We start from the raw sequence: 19376 nt of genomic DNA on the forward strand, positions 1-19376 counted from the left end.
AACCCAGAGCCCTGTATATGTTAGGCAGGTGCTCTAATATTAAGCTACGCCCCCAGCTCCTCACTGGAGGATTCTAGGCAGGGGCTCTACCACTGAGCCACGCCCCCAGCCCCTCACTGGGGGATTCTAGGCAGGGGCTCTACCACTGAGCCACGCCCCCAGCCCCTCACTGGGGGATTCTAGGCAGGGGCTCTACCACTGAGCCACACCCCCAGCCCCTCCCTGGGGGATTCTAGGCAGGAGCTCTACCACTGAGCCACGCCCCCAGCCCCTCCCTGCGGGGGGTTCCAGGCAGGAGCTCTACCACTGAGCCACACCCCCAGCCCCTCACTGGGGGATTCTAGGCAGGGGCTCTACCACTGAGCCACACCCCCAGCCCCTCCCTGGGGGATTCTAGGCAGGAGCTCTACCACTGAGCCACGCCCCCAGCCCCTCCCTGCGGGGGGTTCCAGGCAGGCGCTCTACCACTGAGCCACGCCCCCAGCCCCTCACTGGGGGATTCTAGGCAGGGGCTCTACCACTGAGCCACACCCCAGCCCCTCACTGGGGGATTCTAGGCAGGGGCTCTACCACTGAGCCACGCCCCCAGCCCCTCACTGGGGGATTCTAGGCAGGGGCTCTACCACTGAGCCACACCCCCAGCCCATCCCTGGGGGATTCTAGGCAGGGGCTCTACCACTGAGCCACACCCCCAGCCCATCCCTGGGGGATTCTAGGCAGGAGCTCTACCACTGAGCCACGCCCCCAGCCCCTCCCTGGGGGATTCTAGGCAGGGGCTCTACCACTGAGCCACGCCCCCAGCCCCTCCCTGGGGGATTCTAGGCAGGGGCTCTATGCTGAGCTATGTTCTCAACTGTGTTGTGTCTTGTAATTAACAGGTTTAAAGGCCTGTTCCCAACTTGATCTTGGCCAAAGGGCTAAGAAGTAGTTCTAGGCTTCCCTATAGAAGGGTCTGTGATGGTTTGTGTATGCTTGGCCCAGGGAGTGGCACTACTTGGCAGTGCAGCCTTGTTGGGATAGGTGTGTCACTGTGGGTGTGGCCTTCAAGCCAGGTGCTGCCTGGAAGCCAGTATTCTGCTAGCTGCCTTCAGATAAAGATATAGAACTTTCAGCTCCTCCTGCACCATGCCTGCCTGGTCACTGCCATGCTCCCACCTTGATGATAATGGACTGAACTTCTGAACCTGTAAGCCAACCTCAATTAAATGTTGTCTTTATAAGAGCTGCCTTGGGCTGGAGAGATGGCTCAGTGGTTAAGAGCACTGACTGCTCTTTCGAAGGTCCTGAGTTCAAATCCCAGTAACCACATGGTGGCTCACGACCATCTGTAATGAGATCTGATGCCCTCTTCTGTGTGTCTAAAGACAGCTACAGTGTACTTACAGATAATAATAAATAAATCTTTAAAAAAAAAAAAAGAGTTGCCTTGGTCATGGTGTCTGTTCACAGCAGTAAGACCCTAAAAGATAGGGTCCCTCAAAGGACTCCTCTCTTGGAGAGAAGTCTGTTAAAATGCAGGATGTTCTAAAGGTTAGTACAATAGCCCATCTTGTAGAGAAGCTTGTTAAAACTGAGGAAATAAACAACTCAATAGTTTCAGGAAGTCCTAGAAATTGACAAAGCTCACTCTGGCCCTTCCTCCTAAGCTTCTATAAGCAGGCAAGTGCTCTCAGGCAGGACAAGCTGCCTGGTAGAGGCCCAAATCAACTGAGCTCACTAACAGAGACACTTTCTAGGCTGCTGAGCTGGCTGTAGGTTGTGCAGTATGCCCAAGATTTCCGGCTTTCATGAGCCCTGTGGGAAGAGGTATTCCATGCAGCCCGGAGCCCGCCAGCCACCCACCTGCTCATGCTGTGCCTTCAGCAGGGCGATCTCCTTCTCCACCTCACAGATATGGCTGGTAGCCTTGGCTACTTCAGCTCTCTCCAAGTCGCGCTCAGCCAGTAGCTGTTCAATGTGCTGCTGCTTCTCCTTCAGGGCCTCCTGCAGAGCTGTGGTGCCTGAGATCTTCCGGGCATAGCGTGAAGAGGTCTCTGTGAGCTGCAGAGAGTGGGCATGGGCGAGACTCAAGATACTGTATTATATTGTGTTGTGTTGTATTGTATTGTGTTGTGTTGTGTTGTGTTGTGCTGTACTGAAGCTCAGCTTGCTCCCTCAGGCCTCACTAACACAGGATGAGAAGTCTTTGTCTTTCTCTGTCAGTGCCCAGGATGCCCTAAAGTCATTGCTGATTCCCTCTCAAAGGCAACATGATGGCAGAGAGTCAGACTTCAACAGGGACCACAGACCAAGCTATACTGAAGTCCCTCTGCCAAACCCAGGTGGCCTCCTCTTCTCTCCTTACCTAGGATTCATGTGACAGCTCCTTGGAATTCTGTCTGTATCTATCCCACACTGTTTACCCAGGGAACGTAACCAAGAAACCAGTCACATATATAACAAAAAATATAAATGGATCAATTTTTCTTATGAAGAGATCACACTCCACCATCCTCCAACCCCAACTAAGGGGTGCCTGGAATCAAAGCAAGCTGGGCACAGAATATCCTATCTTCATCCCTACATCAGAGTTCTCAAACGCCCCAGTTCTATCCTTACCAGGCCACTGCGGCTGGGCCGGCCACCAACAGAGGAGGCCACAGAGCTGACAGAGCTGATGGAAGAGCTGCTGGGGCTGTGGGTCAAAGCGGAGACACCCATGGCCATGCGTTTGGTCTTCTTGGCCTTGGCTGGACTGGTGGACGGGAAGCCAATTCGGATGACCTTGTGGATTGGTGCAAAGAGACCGAACTTGGGTGGGCACTGGAAGTACCTGGGGAGCGTAAGAGAGCCACAGTGACGCCATCATTACTTGGAGTCTCCCCTGTGTCCTAATCCATCTCAGAGCCCAAAAGGTACAAGTGTCTCCTAGGCCCTGCCAGCCACACCCCAAGGTCAAAGTCTCCCGGATGGAAGTGCCGGTACACACCTATACCAGCACTTGAGAGATGGAAGCAGGGATTAGTGGGATGGGACTGACAAAAGTTTACAGCTGTGAACACCTCTGGAAACATTGTTACGAAACTTGCTGTCCATCACTAGATAGAACAGCAAAATGAAGGTGGGGCCTCCCAGGCTACAGTGCTCCAAAAACCTACAAACTATCTAGAGTACCCTGGCTTTAACCTCAGTTGTTGCTAGTCTACATCCCAAACCGGCTCTCTATCCATGGGGACACCTTGCACAAAGAAGGACCCAGAAGGAGAGGGGCACGGTGCTAAAAGGATAAGGAGTTCAAGGCCAGCTTCTGCTACATAGTGATTTAGAAGCCAGCCTGAGCTACACAAGGCTACCTCAGAAAAAGAGGAGGGGGCAGAATGTGAGAGTGCAGGACACCTGCAGCTCTTCTGTGTGTCCCTCGGGAAACACAAGGTGAGTAGAGACCGAGGCTTCTGCCTAACTCAGCCCTGCACTGTGTGGCAAAGGGAACACAGAACAGAGGGACTCTCAGTGCTTGCTTGTGACAATGACCTCTGCCCTTAGTTCTCTTGTCAAGTGGGATGATCGTTCCCTCAGCCTAGCCTGACAGGCTGACAGGAGGGAGAACATGGACGTCATGGTGTCTGGTACAACGTGCCCAGGGTTTCTCTACCACCCTCTCCTCACCCCTTCTGAGGATCCTCAGGAAAGCCTCTCGTACCTGGTCCCTGCCACCGCCCCGTCGTTCTTCCCAAGGGGCTCATCCAGCTCCACACCACACCACTCGCCTTTGGCAAAGTCCGTCTCCCCAACATATCGTACCACACCGGTCTTCGTCCCACCAACCTGTTGGCACATGGAGAGAGGCAGGTCCAGAGGATGCAGGGGACACAGGTTGAGCCTGGCAGAGGGCAGATGAGAAAGAGGAGATGCCCAGGGACGGCTGGGAGGGATATGGGTTCTAACAGGTCACCTGGCTGCTACAGGGAAGGGCAGAGGTTTGGATAGAGACACAGACCTGACCCCAAACTGTGCTGTAAGTTTCATGAGCTTGACCAAGTTACAGAACCTTTCCAAATCTCAGCACCCTCATTTACTAGAAGAATTTTCGTGATAATTAAGTACCGTATGGATGTAGCGTCTACATGATGCTAGAGCCTCAGTAAATGCTCTCAGTAAAAATACAAAAGCAGTTTTCAGGGCTGGGGCATAGCCCAGCAGTAAAGTCTAGAATCCCCCAGTGAGGGGCTGGGGGCGTGGCTCAGTGGTAGAGCCCCTGCCTAGAATCCCCCAGGGAGGGGCTGGGGGCATGGCTCAGTGGTAGAGCCCCTGCCTAGAATCCCCCAGTGAGGGGCTGGGGGCGTGGCTCAGTGGTAGAGCCCCTGCCTAGAATCCCCCAGTGAGGTGATAGGGCCATGACCTGGTGGTAAAGCTCTTGTCTAGCATGCATGAGATCCGAGGCTGCATTCCAACACCTCATAAAAATTAAAAGTAGGGAGGGCTGGTGAGATGTCTCAGCAGGTTAACACCTTGCAACCCTGACGACCTGAGTTCAATTCCTGGAACCGTCAGTAGAGAGAGAAAACTGACTTCCAAAGTAGTGCTCTGACTTCAGACCCATGATGTTGCACTAGTGCCCCCCCCCCGGCAAACATGCATACACATACACACACACACACACACACCTATAAACATACATACATACATATACACACATGTATGTATACATATACACACATACACATAATATAAACATGTGTACACACATAAATACATACATATACATAATAATAATTAATTAATTAAATAGGAAAGAGACTCCCGAGCCCGGCTGAGGAGCTACTCCTGGATTCTGGGAAAAGGAAGACTCAGTTTCCCTCCAGGATGTGGCTGCTGGTAGGTTGCCCATGGCTCCATTTCTATGAGCATGCAAGCTGCACTAACCGGATTCAGCGAATCATAAATATAAAGAGGGCATGAGGACAGGAGAAGGACCTGTTGGGGAGGGGTCAGGAGGCGTGGGTGCTGGGGTCGATGTGACCTAAATACATTGCATACATGCATGAAATTGTCGAAGAATAAATAAGTTTTATGGTTTTTTTGTTGTTTTGTTTTGTTTCAGGACAGAGTCTTACTACACAGCCCTGGATAGCTTGGACCAGGCTGGCCTTAAACTCACAGAAATTCACTTGCCTCTGCCGGCCATCTGCTGGGGTTAAAGGTGTGTGCCTATACTCAACAATAAAGTGGATTCTTAGAGACCGGAGAGTTGGCTCTGAAGATTGGTTATGAGCCTCGTGGGGGCTCATAACCACTTGTAAAACTTCAAGCTATACATACAAATAAATTAGAGGCCCTAGTACTTGCAAAACCAGGTCTGTCTGGTCTAATTTTCTTTCTATTGTTGTGATAAAACACTGTGTGAGAAAGTACCTGAGGGGAAGAGAGGGATTATGTAGCTCACAATTCCAGGTGATAGTCTGGACAAGTGAGGGCAACGGTGGGCACGTCAAGGCAGGAAATTAAACCATCCCATCCAGAGGCAAGAGCAGAGAGTGAACAAACACACACATCTGTTGCTTGTTTCTTACACTCAGTTAACTTTCTGTTCTTATACAGTTCAGTATCCCCTGCCTAGGGAATGGCGCCACCCACAGTAGGCTGGGTCTTCCTATGTCGACTAATCACCGAGACAACCCGCTTCCCAGACATGTCCACATGCTAGTGTGACCTGGATAATTCCTCATTTGAGACTCTCTTCCCAGCTGATTCTAGATTGAGGCAGTTAAAACTGACCGGTACAAAAACAAACCAAAAGAAACCTAACCAGTACACCACTCAACCCTCCCAATGATACAACCCTTCAATACAGTTCTCCACGTTGTGGTGACCTGCAACCATAAAATTATTCTCACTGCTACTTTGTAACTGTAACTTTGCTGTTATGAATCATAACGTAAGTATCTGTGTTTTCTGATGGTCTTACCTGACCCATGGGTTAAGAACTGGTACACCTTCCAACGCCCTGAAGTTTCTCTCCTTCCTCTCCCCAGAAACACCATTTCCTCTTTCAGTAGAATGATTCCGTAATCATGCCCATCTCTAAATAGCAGGCTGTCTGCTGTAACTTCTGTTTTAAACTTTTGGGGTATTTTTAACTGGCACATAAGAATGGCTCACACTCCAGTGATCCTCATTTTCTTAAGACTGACAGGAGGTGTACTTACAAATGGGGCTCAGGGTGAATGTGGGAACAGGGTCCCCATGTTGATGTGCTGTTCAAACCAGGACAACTAGTGTTTCCATCCCTTGATACATCTACCTTTGTTGTTGCTGGTTTTGATTTTTGGGTTTTTGTATAGGGAGACTTTGAAGACCCCTCAATTCTTCATGATAAAATACAAACAGGGGGCTTGTGGTGCAGCTCAGTTGGCAGAGCGCTCTGCTAGCATGCAAGGGGCCCTGGAATCCAACCCCAGCACTGAGGAGGTAGAGGCAGGAGGATCAAGGCTATCCTCAGATACACAGCAAGGCCAATGATACCACTTCACATCTATACACATGCACATTCCCTCCCTACCCACAACCCCCGTCTATTCTATACAAAATCTCTGTGTGTGCCTATGTTCCTGTGACATGCATATGTGCATACGGGCCAGAGGCCAATGTGAAGTCTCTGCCACCTTAGGTCTTGAGACAGGGACTCTCTCAAATCTGGAGTCTACAGATTTAGCTAAGCTGTTGGTCAGCAAGCCCCAGGGATTCTCCGGTCTCTGCCTCCCCAGTATTGGGATTGCAAGCATGCATCCCCACAGCCTGCATTTTTTCCCCTTGGCTCTGGGGGATAACCTGAAGTCCTTGTACTTACCTACTGAGATACTGCCTCAGTGCTTTGCTGTTGTTCAGAGACAGGCTCTTGTTCTATAGCCCAGGTTGGCTCACTTTGTAGCCTAGGCTGACCTCAGACTCACTGTCCATGCCTCGCTGCTTCTAACTTCTCTTAATTTTCTAACACGTCTGGGCAGTTTCTTATTCAGTAATCATATTTTTCACTCCCCCAGAGCCTTTCTGCCCTGATGAATATCCATGCAACATGAATATTCATGTACAAACATGAATATTCATGTGCACATATTTGTCTCCACATGAGTATCTGTAGTGATATGAATATGTATGGTCCTATATTCACTGATAGTCTGAAGTGCCTGCTCCTATTTTGCAGATGACTGGCCATCTTCCCCATGGAAAGTTCTGGATGCCTCTACCGTGGAGACTGCAATGTTAGCCACTGGCCTCAGGAGAGTAGAGTAGGAAGAGGCTGGAGAGAAATCAGGGCTTTGGCCTGGAGGGCAGAAGTACTCAGCTTGTCCTCCAGTCTCAGCCTAGGGTTCACCTAGAACTTCCATCCTCCTGCCTCCACCTCCCGAGAGCTGAGATGACAGGCATGTTGGCTTATGGGGTGCTGGGGACCAAACCCTGGGATTTGTGCACTCCAGGCCAGCACTCTAACAACTGAGCTATAGCCCCAGTCCAAAATTGCCATTTTATAAAACAGTGTTTTTGTTGGGCACGGTGTCTGAGTGAGACCATCTTGGTGTGCATAGCAAGTCCCGAGCCAGCCAGTGTTACCCAGTGACACCCTGTCTAAAAAGAAAAAAATGGCTAAACTTAAATACCCCCCCTCCCCCAAAGAAACTTGGTTAAAGGCTTGGTCTCCACGTTAGCCCGCCCTCCGATGAGTTTCGAGCTGAATGGGCTGTTAGGAGGCGGGGCCTGGTCAGAGGAAGTAGTCACTGTGGGTCAATAATCAGACTTCTCATCCCTACTCCGCAGACTCAGCCTGTGCTCCGCTCCGCCATCTCCCCCTTCCTCTCTTTCTGGCAACCTCAAGGTTAGCAGCTTTCTCCCACCATGCCCTTTGGCCCTGTTGTTTCCTGCTGACTACTGGCCCAAAGCACTGGAGCCGATCAACTTTGAACTGGACCCTCTTTTATGTCGCGCTTAAACCCATCTTTCCTCCCCGTAAGTTCTTTTCATCTCAGGTATTATTACAACCACAAAAAAATCTGACGGAAGATGGGAACTGAGACCCAGAAAGGCTAATACGCATGCCCAGGACCACACAGCAACAGGCTTCAGAGCCTGCGTCCTCTCCACTGTTATCCTATGTGGCACCAATGAGTAACGTGGCCTCAGCCTGGACGTTGCTCAAGTTCCCATTTAGATTCTTCTCTGGCCAGTCCCTGGGGTCCAGCTTATTCACGAGGGAATGAGGGGTAAAGAGAGTTGGGGTACCCGGCCAGGTACCACCCACACTTACCAGCACACGGTCTCCCAGGTGGAGGTCCTTGTCACCGCGCTTTACAGAACCACTGTCCGAGAGGTTGGAACCAGACTCATTGCCCGTCTTCACTGAGCTGTTAAGAACACTCTCCCGCAGGGGGATGACTCGGCCGGTGAGTGGGGGCGTGGCTGTGCCAGAATGCAGGGACAGGTTCTGGGCCGTGAGGGATTCCACCGAGTGGGTATCACTGCCCGAGCCCTCAGCCGTGGGCTGGCGGGTCAGCTTGGAGGGCCGCGTGAAGATGCCCTGTAGAGCCGGGCACTCGAAGTAGCGCACGCCACCCACAGCTCCATCGTTCTTGCCCACCGGGTCGTCCAAGACCACGCCGGCCCACTGGCCTGGCGCAAACTGTGTCTCACCCAGGTACTGCACCACGCCTGGCTTCACGCCATTCACCCACACCCTCTCGCCCACCACAAAATCTCCCAGGAAGTCATCACCCACTTCAGCCGCCTTTGGACCTGGCTTCTCGGAGACGGTGGTGGCGGCTCCAGCCGAGGAGGGGCCCGATGCCTGTTTGTGTAGGGGAGACCCTGTGGATAAGTTAAGAGGCAGGAGTTAGGTCTAGCCTGGGAACTTGGGCATATACAGCCAGATCTGGGGGTGTCGGTGATAGTTATCTTATTACGGAAACTGAGGCAGCCATGCTCAGCAGTTTGACCTGTGAAGGGCTTCTTCCCTCCGGAGAGTGGGCAACCCCGAGTCTTTCCGTATTCTTCTGGCACCCACCCTGGGGCATCCGATGTTTGAGTCTCTGCCATTGACAAGAGTTAACACTAGTGGGGTGGCATGCGGCCGCCAGGGTAGACACTGTATGAGAATTGGGTTTCACCCTCAGGACATCAAAAACCAAACAATGGTCTGATGAGGTGGTCAGTGGGTAAAGGAGCCTAACGACCTGAAGTCAATCCCTGGGACACATGTGTTGGAAAGAATCAACTTCCACAGGCTGTCCTCTGATCTCCAGGGACCTCCAGATGTGTGCCACAGCATGAATGCCACCCCTCACATAACAAACGGATATAAAACAATTCTGTACATGCCTGGCATGTCTAGGTAGCTATGGGCTGTGACCCCAGCCCTCACTGGTGTCCGACCCCATCACCGAGGACCCCACTCTACCTGTCTCTTTGCATAAAGAACAAAAAGGGGTTCCAGGGCTTGGGGGACCCAGTGCGTCTATTCTTAGAAAGAAGATACCAGCTCAGCTGTCTCTACTATCAGCTGTCCTAGCGCACAGGACCCCCAGATAATCTCTCCCGCCTCTCTCCAGGGTCACAGGTCCCTCCAACCAATTGCTTCAACAGCTGCTACACCTCAGGTCTCATGTCTGTGATGTCAACACAGCTGCCCTGATTTATCTTTCCTTTTAGCCATCCCCACTTGGTCCTCCCAGCTGCCCCTGCCTCACAGAGATCAAACTCTTCTTAAATTCCCCACAGAGACAGGCAGGGGGATTTCAGCTGCCTAGGAGTGGGAGAACACAGGATGCCCCTAACATAGCATCCCATCCCCCACCAGAGATATTTGTAACACAATGGCCAGGATTTCTCTAAATAGGTGCCTCAGTTTCCCCATGAGACTAGATAAGACACACACACACACTCTGGGTTCTGATTTTTATCTTAATTGTTTTTTCAAGACAGGGTTTCTCCAGATAGCCCTGGCTATCTTGGAACTGGCTTTACAGACCAGGCTGGACTTGAACTCACAGATCCAGCTGCCTCTGCCTCACGAGTCCTGGGAGGATAAAGAATCAAAGTAAAAGGTCATCCTCAGCTATGCACAGAGTCTAGAGCCAGCCTGGGCTACATAAGAATCTGTCTCAAAAAAAATCTTTTAAATAGGTTTAAAGTTCAAACTAAACCTAATATGCTAGCACACACCTTTAATCATTAATTCTAGCACACAGGTGACAGGCTGGACCAATTCAAGGCCAGCCAAGGTCTACATACTGTGTTCTGGGCTAATCAGGACTACACAGTAAGACTGTCTCCAAAAAAAAGTTCCAAGTGGAGCTTTGATGCAAAAGACTAAGGCGGAAGTGAGGAGAGAAACAGCTGGGAGTCTGGTTCAACAGTGGGTGTAGGGATTTGTGTGGGGACTCAGACGGCACTGTCCCCTGCATGAAAGGACTTGAGACTTGCCTTGTCTTAGACAGGAGACAAGCCTTTTCTTTTTCCTTGTGTGTGCATGTGTGTGTGTGTGTATGTATGCTCACACATGTGCCATACACATGTATACCCATGTGTGTGCAGGTGCCTTCGGAGGCCAGAAGAGGGCATGAAGTCTTTGGAGCTTCCTCTAGGTGGCTGTGAGCTGCCAACTGTGCCAAGGTACTAGGAAATGAGCTCTGCAAGAGCTGCCGGTGCTCGCTGGGCGTTGTGGTGCATGCCTTTAATCCCAGTGCTCAGGAGGCAGAGGCAGGCAGATTTCTGAGTTCGAGGCCAGCCTGGTGTACAGAGTGAGTTCCAGGACAGCCAGGGCTACACAGAGAAACCCTGTCTTGAAAAACCAAAAAAAAAAAAAAAGAGCTGCCAGTGCTCTCAAGCACTGAGCCCTCTGCCCAGCCCTTACCCATGCTACCTCACACTCGCTGGGCTTGCCCAGTTATCTGTCTCCCTCACACTGGGATTGCAGTGGTTGTGAACCACCTTGCCCGACACCACCGGATTCTCCCCCTCCTCCTCCTCCTTCTTTTAAGTGTCTTGAGTAACCTAGGCTAGCCTTGAATCTGCTATAGAGCCAAGGACAACCTTGAACTTCTGATCTTTTTCTGCCTCTCCATCTGAAGTGCTGTGATGTCAGGCATGGGCCACCATGTTTATGTAGGGCTGGGGATGAAACCATGGCTTCCTGCATGCCGGGTCACCAGAGTCTCAGCCGCCACCTGTTTGTTTGTTTGGTTTGGTTTTTTTTGTTGTTGTTGTTGTTTTTGCTATTTTTTGGTTTTGGGGTTTTTTTTTTTTTGGTTTTCGAGACAGGGTTTCTCTGTATAGCCCTGGCTGCCCTGGAACTCACTCTGTAGACCAGGCTGGCCTCGAACTCAGAAATCCGCCTGCCTCTGCCTCCCCAGTGCTGGGATTAAAGGCGTGCGCCACCTTCGCCCGGCTTTGTTTTTTAACCTAAGGTTTTAGGGCTTGAACGCAGGTTCCCCACTCTTGCAAGGCAAGCCGTTTATGGTCTGAACTATTTGCCCAACCCTGACAGGGCTTTTCCTTACCTGCCAAGACTCGGTCAGGAGGAACCCCAGTTTAATGTACTATCTGACCAACCCTGTGGTCACAAGGATGCCACAAGGGAGGACGACGGAGGGCCAGCAAGGGGTGGGGGAAGGGTGGCACACACAAGAAGAGAAGTTATAATCCAGCCAGTTAAGGGCCTGGGGGAACTGGAGGGAGCGATGTTCACCCATGAATGAGGTTCCCATAATCTAGTACCTCATGAAGTTACTGAGCTGCTCGCAGCTTCAGAGGAACCTTCCCTGCCTGCTCTGCCAGAAGGCTGGCACGGGGCCAGTGAGGTGGCTCAGTGGGTAAAGGTGCTTGCTGCCAAGATTGACCAAAATGTGATCTCAGGGCCAAAATGGCAGAGAGGGAAAACTGACCTAGCCAAGGTGTCCTCTGACCTCCCTTCATGAGCATACCATGATGCTTGTGTGTGTGTGTGCACACGCGTGCAAACACGCGCACGCACACACATACACACACACAAATATAGACATAAATATCTGATTTAAGGCACTGGAAGGACGGCTCAGTGGTTAAGAGCACCAACTACTCTTGCATAGGAGCCAAGCTGGGTTCCAGTTCCCACACTATGTGGCTCACAACTGCCTGTAACTCCAGCTCCAAGAGATCCAGCGGCCTCGTCTGGACTCTGTGGGCACTGCACTCCTGTATATATCCACACACAGAACAGACACATAATTTAATACGAATGTTTTACAATTTTTAAAATGTAATATTAATTTTTGGAGGGTAGAGGGAGGAGGGTAGAGGGAGGATTTGAAGACAAGGTTTCTCTGTGTAGCCCTGGCTGTCACTCTGAAACTCACTCTGTAGACTAGGCTAGCCCCAAACTCAGAGATCCACCTGCCTCTGCCTCCCGAGTGCTGGGATCAGAGGCGTGCACCGCCACCACACCTGGCTGCAATGTTAATTATTTAAAAACCCAGCACGGTCCTCACCTCCCACCTTCTAAGTTGGCTTTACTCATCAAATGATCCCTCTCCTGGAGGGGCTTTGATGCAATGGTAACATGGCTCCGTTAGTAAGAGCGCGTTCATGAAGCCCACTCCCAATGCCACAGAAACCTGATGTGATTGGCACATGCCTCTTATCACAGCATTTGGGAAGTGGAAGCGGGAAGGTCAGGAATGCAAGGTCATCTCTGATTACATATAGTGAGTTCAAGGCTAGCCTGGGCTACATGAAACACCTCCCCCCCCCCCCTTTTTAAGATAAAAAGAAAAAAGAAAAGAAAGCTGGGGAGATGGCTCAGTTATCATGCATATGCTACTGTTCTATACGACCCGATCTTGGATCCCAGAACCACCATAAACGCAAGGGGGGCACATGCCATGTTGGCCTCAGAAGGTAGAGACAGAGGAACCCTGGAGGAGGATTGGTGGGAGGTGACCCACATCAATGCACTTGGGGTTTGACTGAGAGACCCTGCCTTAATGACTACGGTGGAAGAAGAAATAAAGAAGGATTCCCCAAATTACCCCAGGCCAACACAGGCACACCCACACGGACAGATGCACCCCAACATGCACATGAACGTGCGTCTTACCAGGACCTACAGAGACAACTATCAACTCTGGGGCGAACTTGATTTGGCCCTGATGGCCTTGGAGGGATGAAAGACACTCTCTGCTAGGTCCTTGGCCTAATAGGAGATGCTACTAAGTGGCATAATAAGATTAGCTTCCAAGTTCAAACAAGAAACTCGTCACACAAAGGTAAAGGTCCTTTCCCTGCGGACTTTCCCAGAGCCTTTAACATGTTAATAGGCACCACGAACCCACAAAAGGATTTAGGAAGAAGGTGAGTCTAAGATGTGTTATTGAATCTGCAGTCTCGGCCGGTGAGATAGACTGAACTATGTGACGTGGGTCACCCTGCCACAGATCCCACAGTTTCTTCTTGGTGGCACCTAAGGATGCCTGCACGATCACCTGTGTCAACTCTAACAACCCCTCACCCAGCAGCCCCCACAAGCCGCTTGCTTGACACCCCTCCCCCTCCTCCAATGCCATGGTGCTGTGTCTTTTTAGTTTGCAGAACCTCCCTGCTGGGTTACTAACCTCCAGGAACAGACTGCACACCAACTCCCCTCTAGACAGACCTTCTCCCCTCCCCTTAGGGAGGCCCATCCCCCCCCCCCACACACACACACTGCACTCCCAGCAAGAAACATACATACATGCCCTGAGTAGCTAGCTTTCTGTTCCAAGCCTTTTGCTCTCCCCAGGGGCTCTCAAAGGCACAGGCCAGGAAGGAAGGAATAACGGACCTCCCTCCCAGAATGACATCCCGATTCAATCAGCCTTCGGACAGCTCCCAGCCCCACAGCGCCCATGGAAGGCTGAGTCCATCCCATACACAGGAAGAGTCCACTGTAGTTTGAACACCCCCACCCTGTGGCACCAGGCCAGCGAGGCTGCCTCTGTACCTTTCTTCCCTGAAGGCATTCACCATCCAGAATGGCTCAGTATCCTTCTGGAGTTGAATGCTATTCATAATCCCCTTCTGTTACCCCCACTTGGAGCCCACAGTGAGCTAAGGGGGATCCGAGAACGAGAAGGGTTGGGGAGGGTGTGACAGGTTCTTACCCTGAAATGAGCAGAGCCAGCTTCCCATGGAGGAGCTTCAGGCACCAGCCATAGAGCCCGGCAGGCAGGCAGGCAGGCAGGCGCTGGCCTTGGTTCCCGCCTCCCAGATCAATAGTGGACAGAACGTCAGGAGTGTTCGGAGGCAGCCCTGCCCCCTGCCACATAGCCCCAGAAAAGCTCATCTTGGCTTCCCCATCCTGATGCCATTAACAAGTTTAGGATGTGGTTAGGGGAGGGAGTGGAGGAGCTGGCCTTAAAAGAATCCTCTTGACCTTGGCAGAATGAAACTAGCAAGGGCAACAGGAGGCCTGGTCCCCACCCCCAACCCCCAATGCCTCAAACGACATCTCAGATTAGGTACCGAAGAGATGGGCAGGGAGCGGAGGAGCAAGGAGAGTGAAGCAGGAGAGTTGCCACAGGATCTAGGCCAGCCCAGATCACACAGAGAATCTATCTCAACAGCAAGAGAGGAGGGTCAGCAAGACTCAAGGGCTACTCAAGAGGCATTTGTCAGGGGCTGGAGAGATGGCTCAGTGGTTAACAGCACTGACTGCTCTTCCAGAGGTCCTGAGTTCAATTCCCAGCAACCACTTGATGGCTCACAACCATCTGCAATAGGATCTGATGCCCTTTTCTGGTGTGTCTGAAGATGGCTACAGTGTACTCATATACATAAATAAATAAATAAATCTTTTTTTTTTTTTAAGAGGCACTTGTCGCCAAGCTTGACAACCTGAGCTCAATCTCTGGGTCGCGCATGGCGGAGGGAGAGAACTCATTCTTACACACCATCATCTGACCTCTACACACCTGCTTCAGCACATCTGCCCACCACACACACATATGAAATAAATAATATAAAAATATATTTAAGAAAATAAACATACTCCAGGCGGTGGTGGCGCACATCTTTAATCCCAGCACTCAGGAGGTAGAGGCAGGCAGATTTCTGAGTTTGAGGCCAGCCTGGTCTACAGAGTGAGTTCCAGGACAGCCAGGGCTACACAGAGAAACCCTGTCTCAAAAAAAGAAAGAAAGAAAGAAAGAAAGAAAGAAAGAAAGAAAGAAAGAAAGAAAGAAAGAAAGAAAGAAAGAAAGAAAGAAAGGGAAAGAAAGGAAAGGAGAGGAAAGGGAAGGGAAGGGAAGGGAAGGGAAGGGAAGGGAAGGGAAGGGAAGGGAAGGGAAGGGAAGGGAAGGGAAGGGAAGGGAAGGGAAGGGAAGGGAAGGGAAGGGAAGGGAAGGGAAGGGAAGGGAAGGGAAGGGAAGGGAAGGGAAGGGAAGGGAAGGGAAGGGAAGGGAAGGGAAGGGAAGGGAAGGGAAGGGAAGGGAAGGGAAGGGAAGGGAAGGGAAGGGAAGGGAAGGGAAGGGAAGGGAAGGGAAGAAACATACATCAGAGGGGCTCAGATGTAGCTCACTTGCAGGGTGCTTGCCTAGAATTTCCCAGCGAAGGGTTGGGGCGTGGCTCAGATATAGAAGGAACTGTCACCCTGGGTTATTCGGACGCTCTGATACCGTGGGTGAGAAGCACATCAGGGAGAGTCCTTCAAGGCCCAGCTCAACAACAGAAGTACAATGGCCGCCTATGGCCCATACACCCTGCTTGATAACCCCAGATCCCAGCTGCCCAGCATACCTTCCAACGGTCAGAAGGGACCTCTCAGGCATGGAATTAGAAGGAGACTCTAGAGGAAGATGGCTCAGTGGTAAAGTATTTGCCACACATACATGAGGACCTGAGTTCGAATCCCCGGACCCATGTAAAGCTGGATATGGTCATGTGACCTCAGAGCTTGGACAGTAACATGGGTGACTGAGACAGGAGAACCTCCTGGAAGCTCATTGGTCAGCTAAGCTGGTATAAACAGGTAGGTGGAAAGAGATCCAGTATCCTGTGAGCTCTAGGCCAGCTAGGATCACACACACAGTAAGATCCTATCTCCAAAAGAGAGAGACCTACACAAGACAGAAACGTCACGGACACCTGCAGTCCTCTGACCTCTGTATTGCGCTGTGCACACACCCGATGCATGAATACACACACACACACACACACACACACACACACACACACACACACAAGATTACAGGAGACTCCAGAGCAAGGCTGCTGTGCATAACCCAACAGAACCTCCCTTCCCTGTACAGAACAGAATGGAGTCCACACCCGGTACCTGGAGTCATGAACCCTTTTCTCTTTCAGCCCAGAATACACACTAACACTGACCTGGGTACTCCCAGAGCATCCTCCAGGGGTGCTCTATCCTGTCCACACTCCTCCACTTGCATTCCAGGGAGACGCCTGCCCCTGAAGCCTCCCCTGGGACCCCGCTGCATCCTGTGCCATGCTTCTGGGCACCAACACAGGCCTTCCCTGCCACACGTGGCATCCATCCAGGCTGCTTCCCATGCCAGACCCTCTCTGCCCAAAGCTGACATCATGCCTTGGGAGGGAGCCACAGACTAGCTTCCCAAGGCAGGCGCCAATTCGCAGATGGATCTCTCAAATCGTCCTGGGTGTCCCCACAGAGTCCCAGACTCCTCGGTGCTTTGTTTTGTCAACTGATTGACACATTTGTTTTGGGACAGGGGCTCTTATGTCCCAGGTACTAGCCTCAAGGATAACCTTTAACCTTTAACCCTTTCCCTATTTCCCAGAGGCCGAGATGACAGATATGCATCACACCTGGTATGGAACCCGGAGCTTTGTGCATGCTGGGTCAATACCCACCACCAACCACGCTAACCCTCCTGCTTCAGCCTCAGTGCTGGGATGACTTAGTGCCATCACTGCTTTGGAGAGCGATGGCCAGTTTCATGGGTGAGTGAGAACATGAAGGGCCAGCAGGAATGGGGACGGTTTTTCCTAGAGCTCCTATTTAAACTTATTCCCAAGTCTCTTGGCACCGACACCCCAAAGGATGCTAGAGCGTTTGCCTAAAATCTCTTAGTGAGAGCCTCAGGTGTGACTCAGTAGTACAGCACCTGCCTAGAACCTACACACACACACACACACACACACACGCATGCGCACACACCCAAGAGGGGCTGGAGTTGTGGCTCAGTGTCGGAACACTGGTCTGGCATGTGTGAAGCCCTGGATTAAATCCCAGACACTTGGAATAAAAGAAACTGGGTCCTCACTTGACGAGGCCAATGAAGAAAGAACCCAGAAGAGACAACAGGCCTTTCTCCTTGAAGGTCATATCCTGGCCTAGGGCCAGGCTGGCTGGTACACTTCCCCAGCTACTAGGATCCACGGAGCCACCCCTGCTGGAGGAAGTTCAGCCAACTGGGAGCCAGATCTCATCTCTTTGTACTTAAAATCCTTTTAAAAAATATTTATTTTCTGTTTATGGATGTCTTATTGCTTGTAAGTGTGTGCACCACATATGTGCAGTGCCTGACCAGAAGAGGGCATTGGATCCTCTAGAACTGGAGTTACAGATGGTTGTGATCCACCAGGTAAGTGCTGGGAGCCATGCCAGGGTCCTCTGTAAGAGTAGCAAGAAGGGCTGGAGAGATGGCTCAGTGGTTAAGAGCACTGACTGCTCTTCTGAAGGACCTGAGTTCAAATCCCAGCAACCACATGGTGGCTCACAACAATCCATAATGAGTTCAGATGCCCTCTTCTGGTGTGTCTGAAAACAGCTACAGTGTACTTACATACATAAAATAAATAAATATTTAAAAAAAAAAAAAAAAGAGCAGCAAGAAGAAGTGTTCTTTCCAACTCCTGGAATTCTGTACTTGTTGCTGTGTGTATGTAGTATGTCGATGTTGGTTGGTTGTGTGCATGCCTAGGAGACGGGGGTGGGGTGTATGTTGGGGTGTACGTCATAGTTCTTGGAAGACGACTTGCAGGAGTCATTTCTCTCTGTACCACATGGCCCCAGGGATTGAGCTCACTAGCCTAACAATGCAGTTTCCCAATCCCCCTATTACTCAGCACCCTCAAGGAGGAAGTGACCTGACTCAGGACTGTGGCCCCGTGGCCTCCCTATGACAGGCAGTGAGCATGCACCCTTCGCCAGGATGACTGTACATTTCCTCTGTGGCCTAGTCCTCCCTTCAGCCCCATGGTCCATGCTCACAGTGGAGATAATATATTGTATAGGCCACACCCTATACAGCTCTTCCTATGTTGGAAAGATACCCGAATCCCTGCCCTTCACCCCCTACTTCTGGTACCCCCACACACATCAACTCCCACTCCTTTCCACACAGATGTGTCTTTGTGTGTGAACATATTCATGCATGTGCATATACACGTGTGCATGCATGCAGAAGAGGCCAGAGGTCAATACCGAGCGTCATCGTTTCATGTCTATTCCTGTGACAAGACACCCTGACGAACGCAACTTAAGGGAGAAAGGGTTTATTTTTAGCTCGCCATTCCAGGCCACAGCCATCCTGGTGGAGAAGTCACGGCAGACACTGTAACAGCTGCGCACATCACGTGCACAGGCAAGAGCAGAGAGAAAGGAATGCTTGCCTGCTCAGCGACCCGCTGGCTTTCTCTACTTTCACATAGTTCACGGCCTCCAACCAGAGAACAGTGTCGTCTGCTTTCAGGCTGGGTCTTCCCAGGTCCATTAACAATCAAGAGGAACCAAGCAGACAGGTTCACAGGCCAGCCCAACACAGACAATCCCTCATGAGACTCTCCCACCATGTCGTTCTGGATTGTATCAAGGTGACAATTGAAACTAACCACCATTTTGGATGTCTCATTTTATTACTTTGCACCTCATTCTTCGAGACAGAGTCTGTCTGTCTGTCTGTCTGTCTGTACCTAGAACTGACCAATCCAGCTAGGCCGGCTGGCCAGCAAGCATGGGGTTCCTCTTGTTGTACTGCCATGCCCTGTGTTTTACATGGACACTGGGGAGCCAAACTCAGGCCCTCGCCTGCATGCTAAGTGCTTTACCAGCCAAGAAATCCCCGCCAGCCCTGAGACTGATCAGTTGGTTTTTTTCCTGCATAAGCCAAATTAAATCCTACCCCGGGGCTTCTTATATCACCATTCCTACCCCCTGCAAAATGACTTCCTCTACAAGATCAGTCAGTGTGTCAGTCTGCCAGTCTGTCTGTCTGTCTCTCAGCTAGCTTCTACTGGAATGCCTGCCATGAATATGAAGGGCTCTGGCATCTTACAGAGGAAACTGGGCCCCACTGGACCAGCAAGCCTGTTGTCGGCTCACCTCACACTGCAGCTCCCTCAGCTGTTTATCTTCC

At 51.2% G+C, this 19376-nt stretch overlaps 1 protein-coding gene across 3 annotated transcripts in view; it reads right to left on the minus strand.

The window, feature by feature from the left end:
- Clip2 (CAP-Gly domain containing linker protein 2) overlaps positions 1–19376 on the minus strand; it is a 64145-nt gene that overhangs the window by 25824 nt on the left and 18945 nt on the right. For all 3 annotated transcript variants that reach the window (XM_021162395.2, XM_021162396.2, XM_029477823.2), the window contains exons 3-6: positions 8279–8835; positions 3680–3804; positions 2599–2812; positions 1843–2040 (exon numbers count right to left, since the gene is read on the minus strand). In XM_021162395.2, coding sequence (XP_021018054.1) covers positions 1843–2040; positions 2599–2812; positions 3680–3804; positions 8279–8835 — 1094 coding nt within the window. The remainder of the gene's footprint in view (positions 1–1842; positions 2041–2598; positions 2813–3679; positions 3805–8278; positions 8836–19376) is intronic.

This window comes from Mus caroli, unplaced genomic scaffold, assembly GCF_978045245.1.
Source record: "Mus caroli unplaced genomic scaffold, Mus_caroli_1 scaffold_4, whole genome shotgun sequence".
Lineage (NCBI taxonomy): Eukaryota > Metazoa > Chordata > Mammalia > Rodentia > Muridae > Mus > Mus caroli.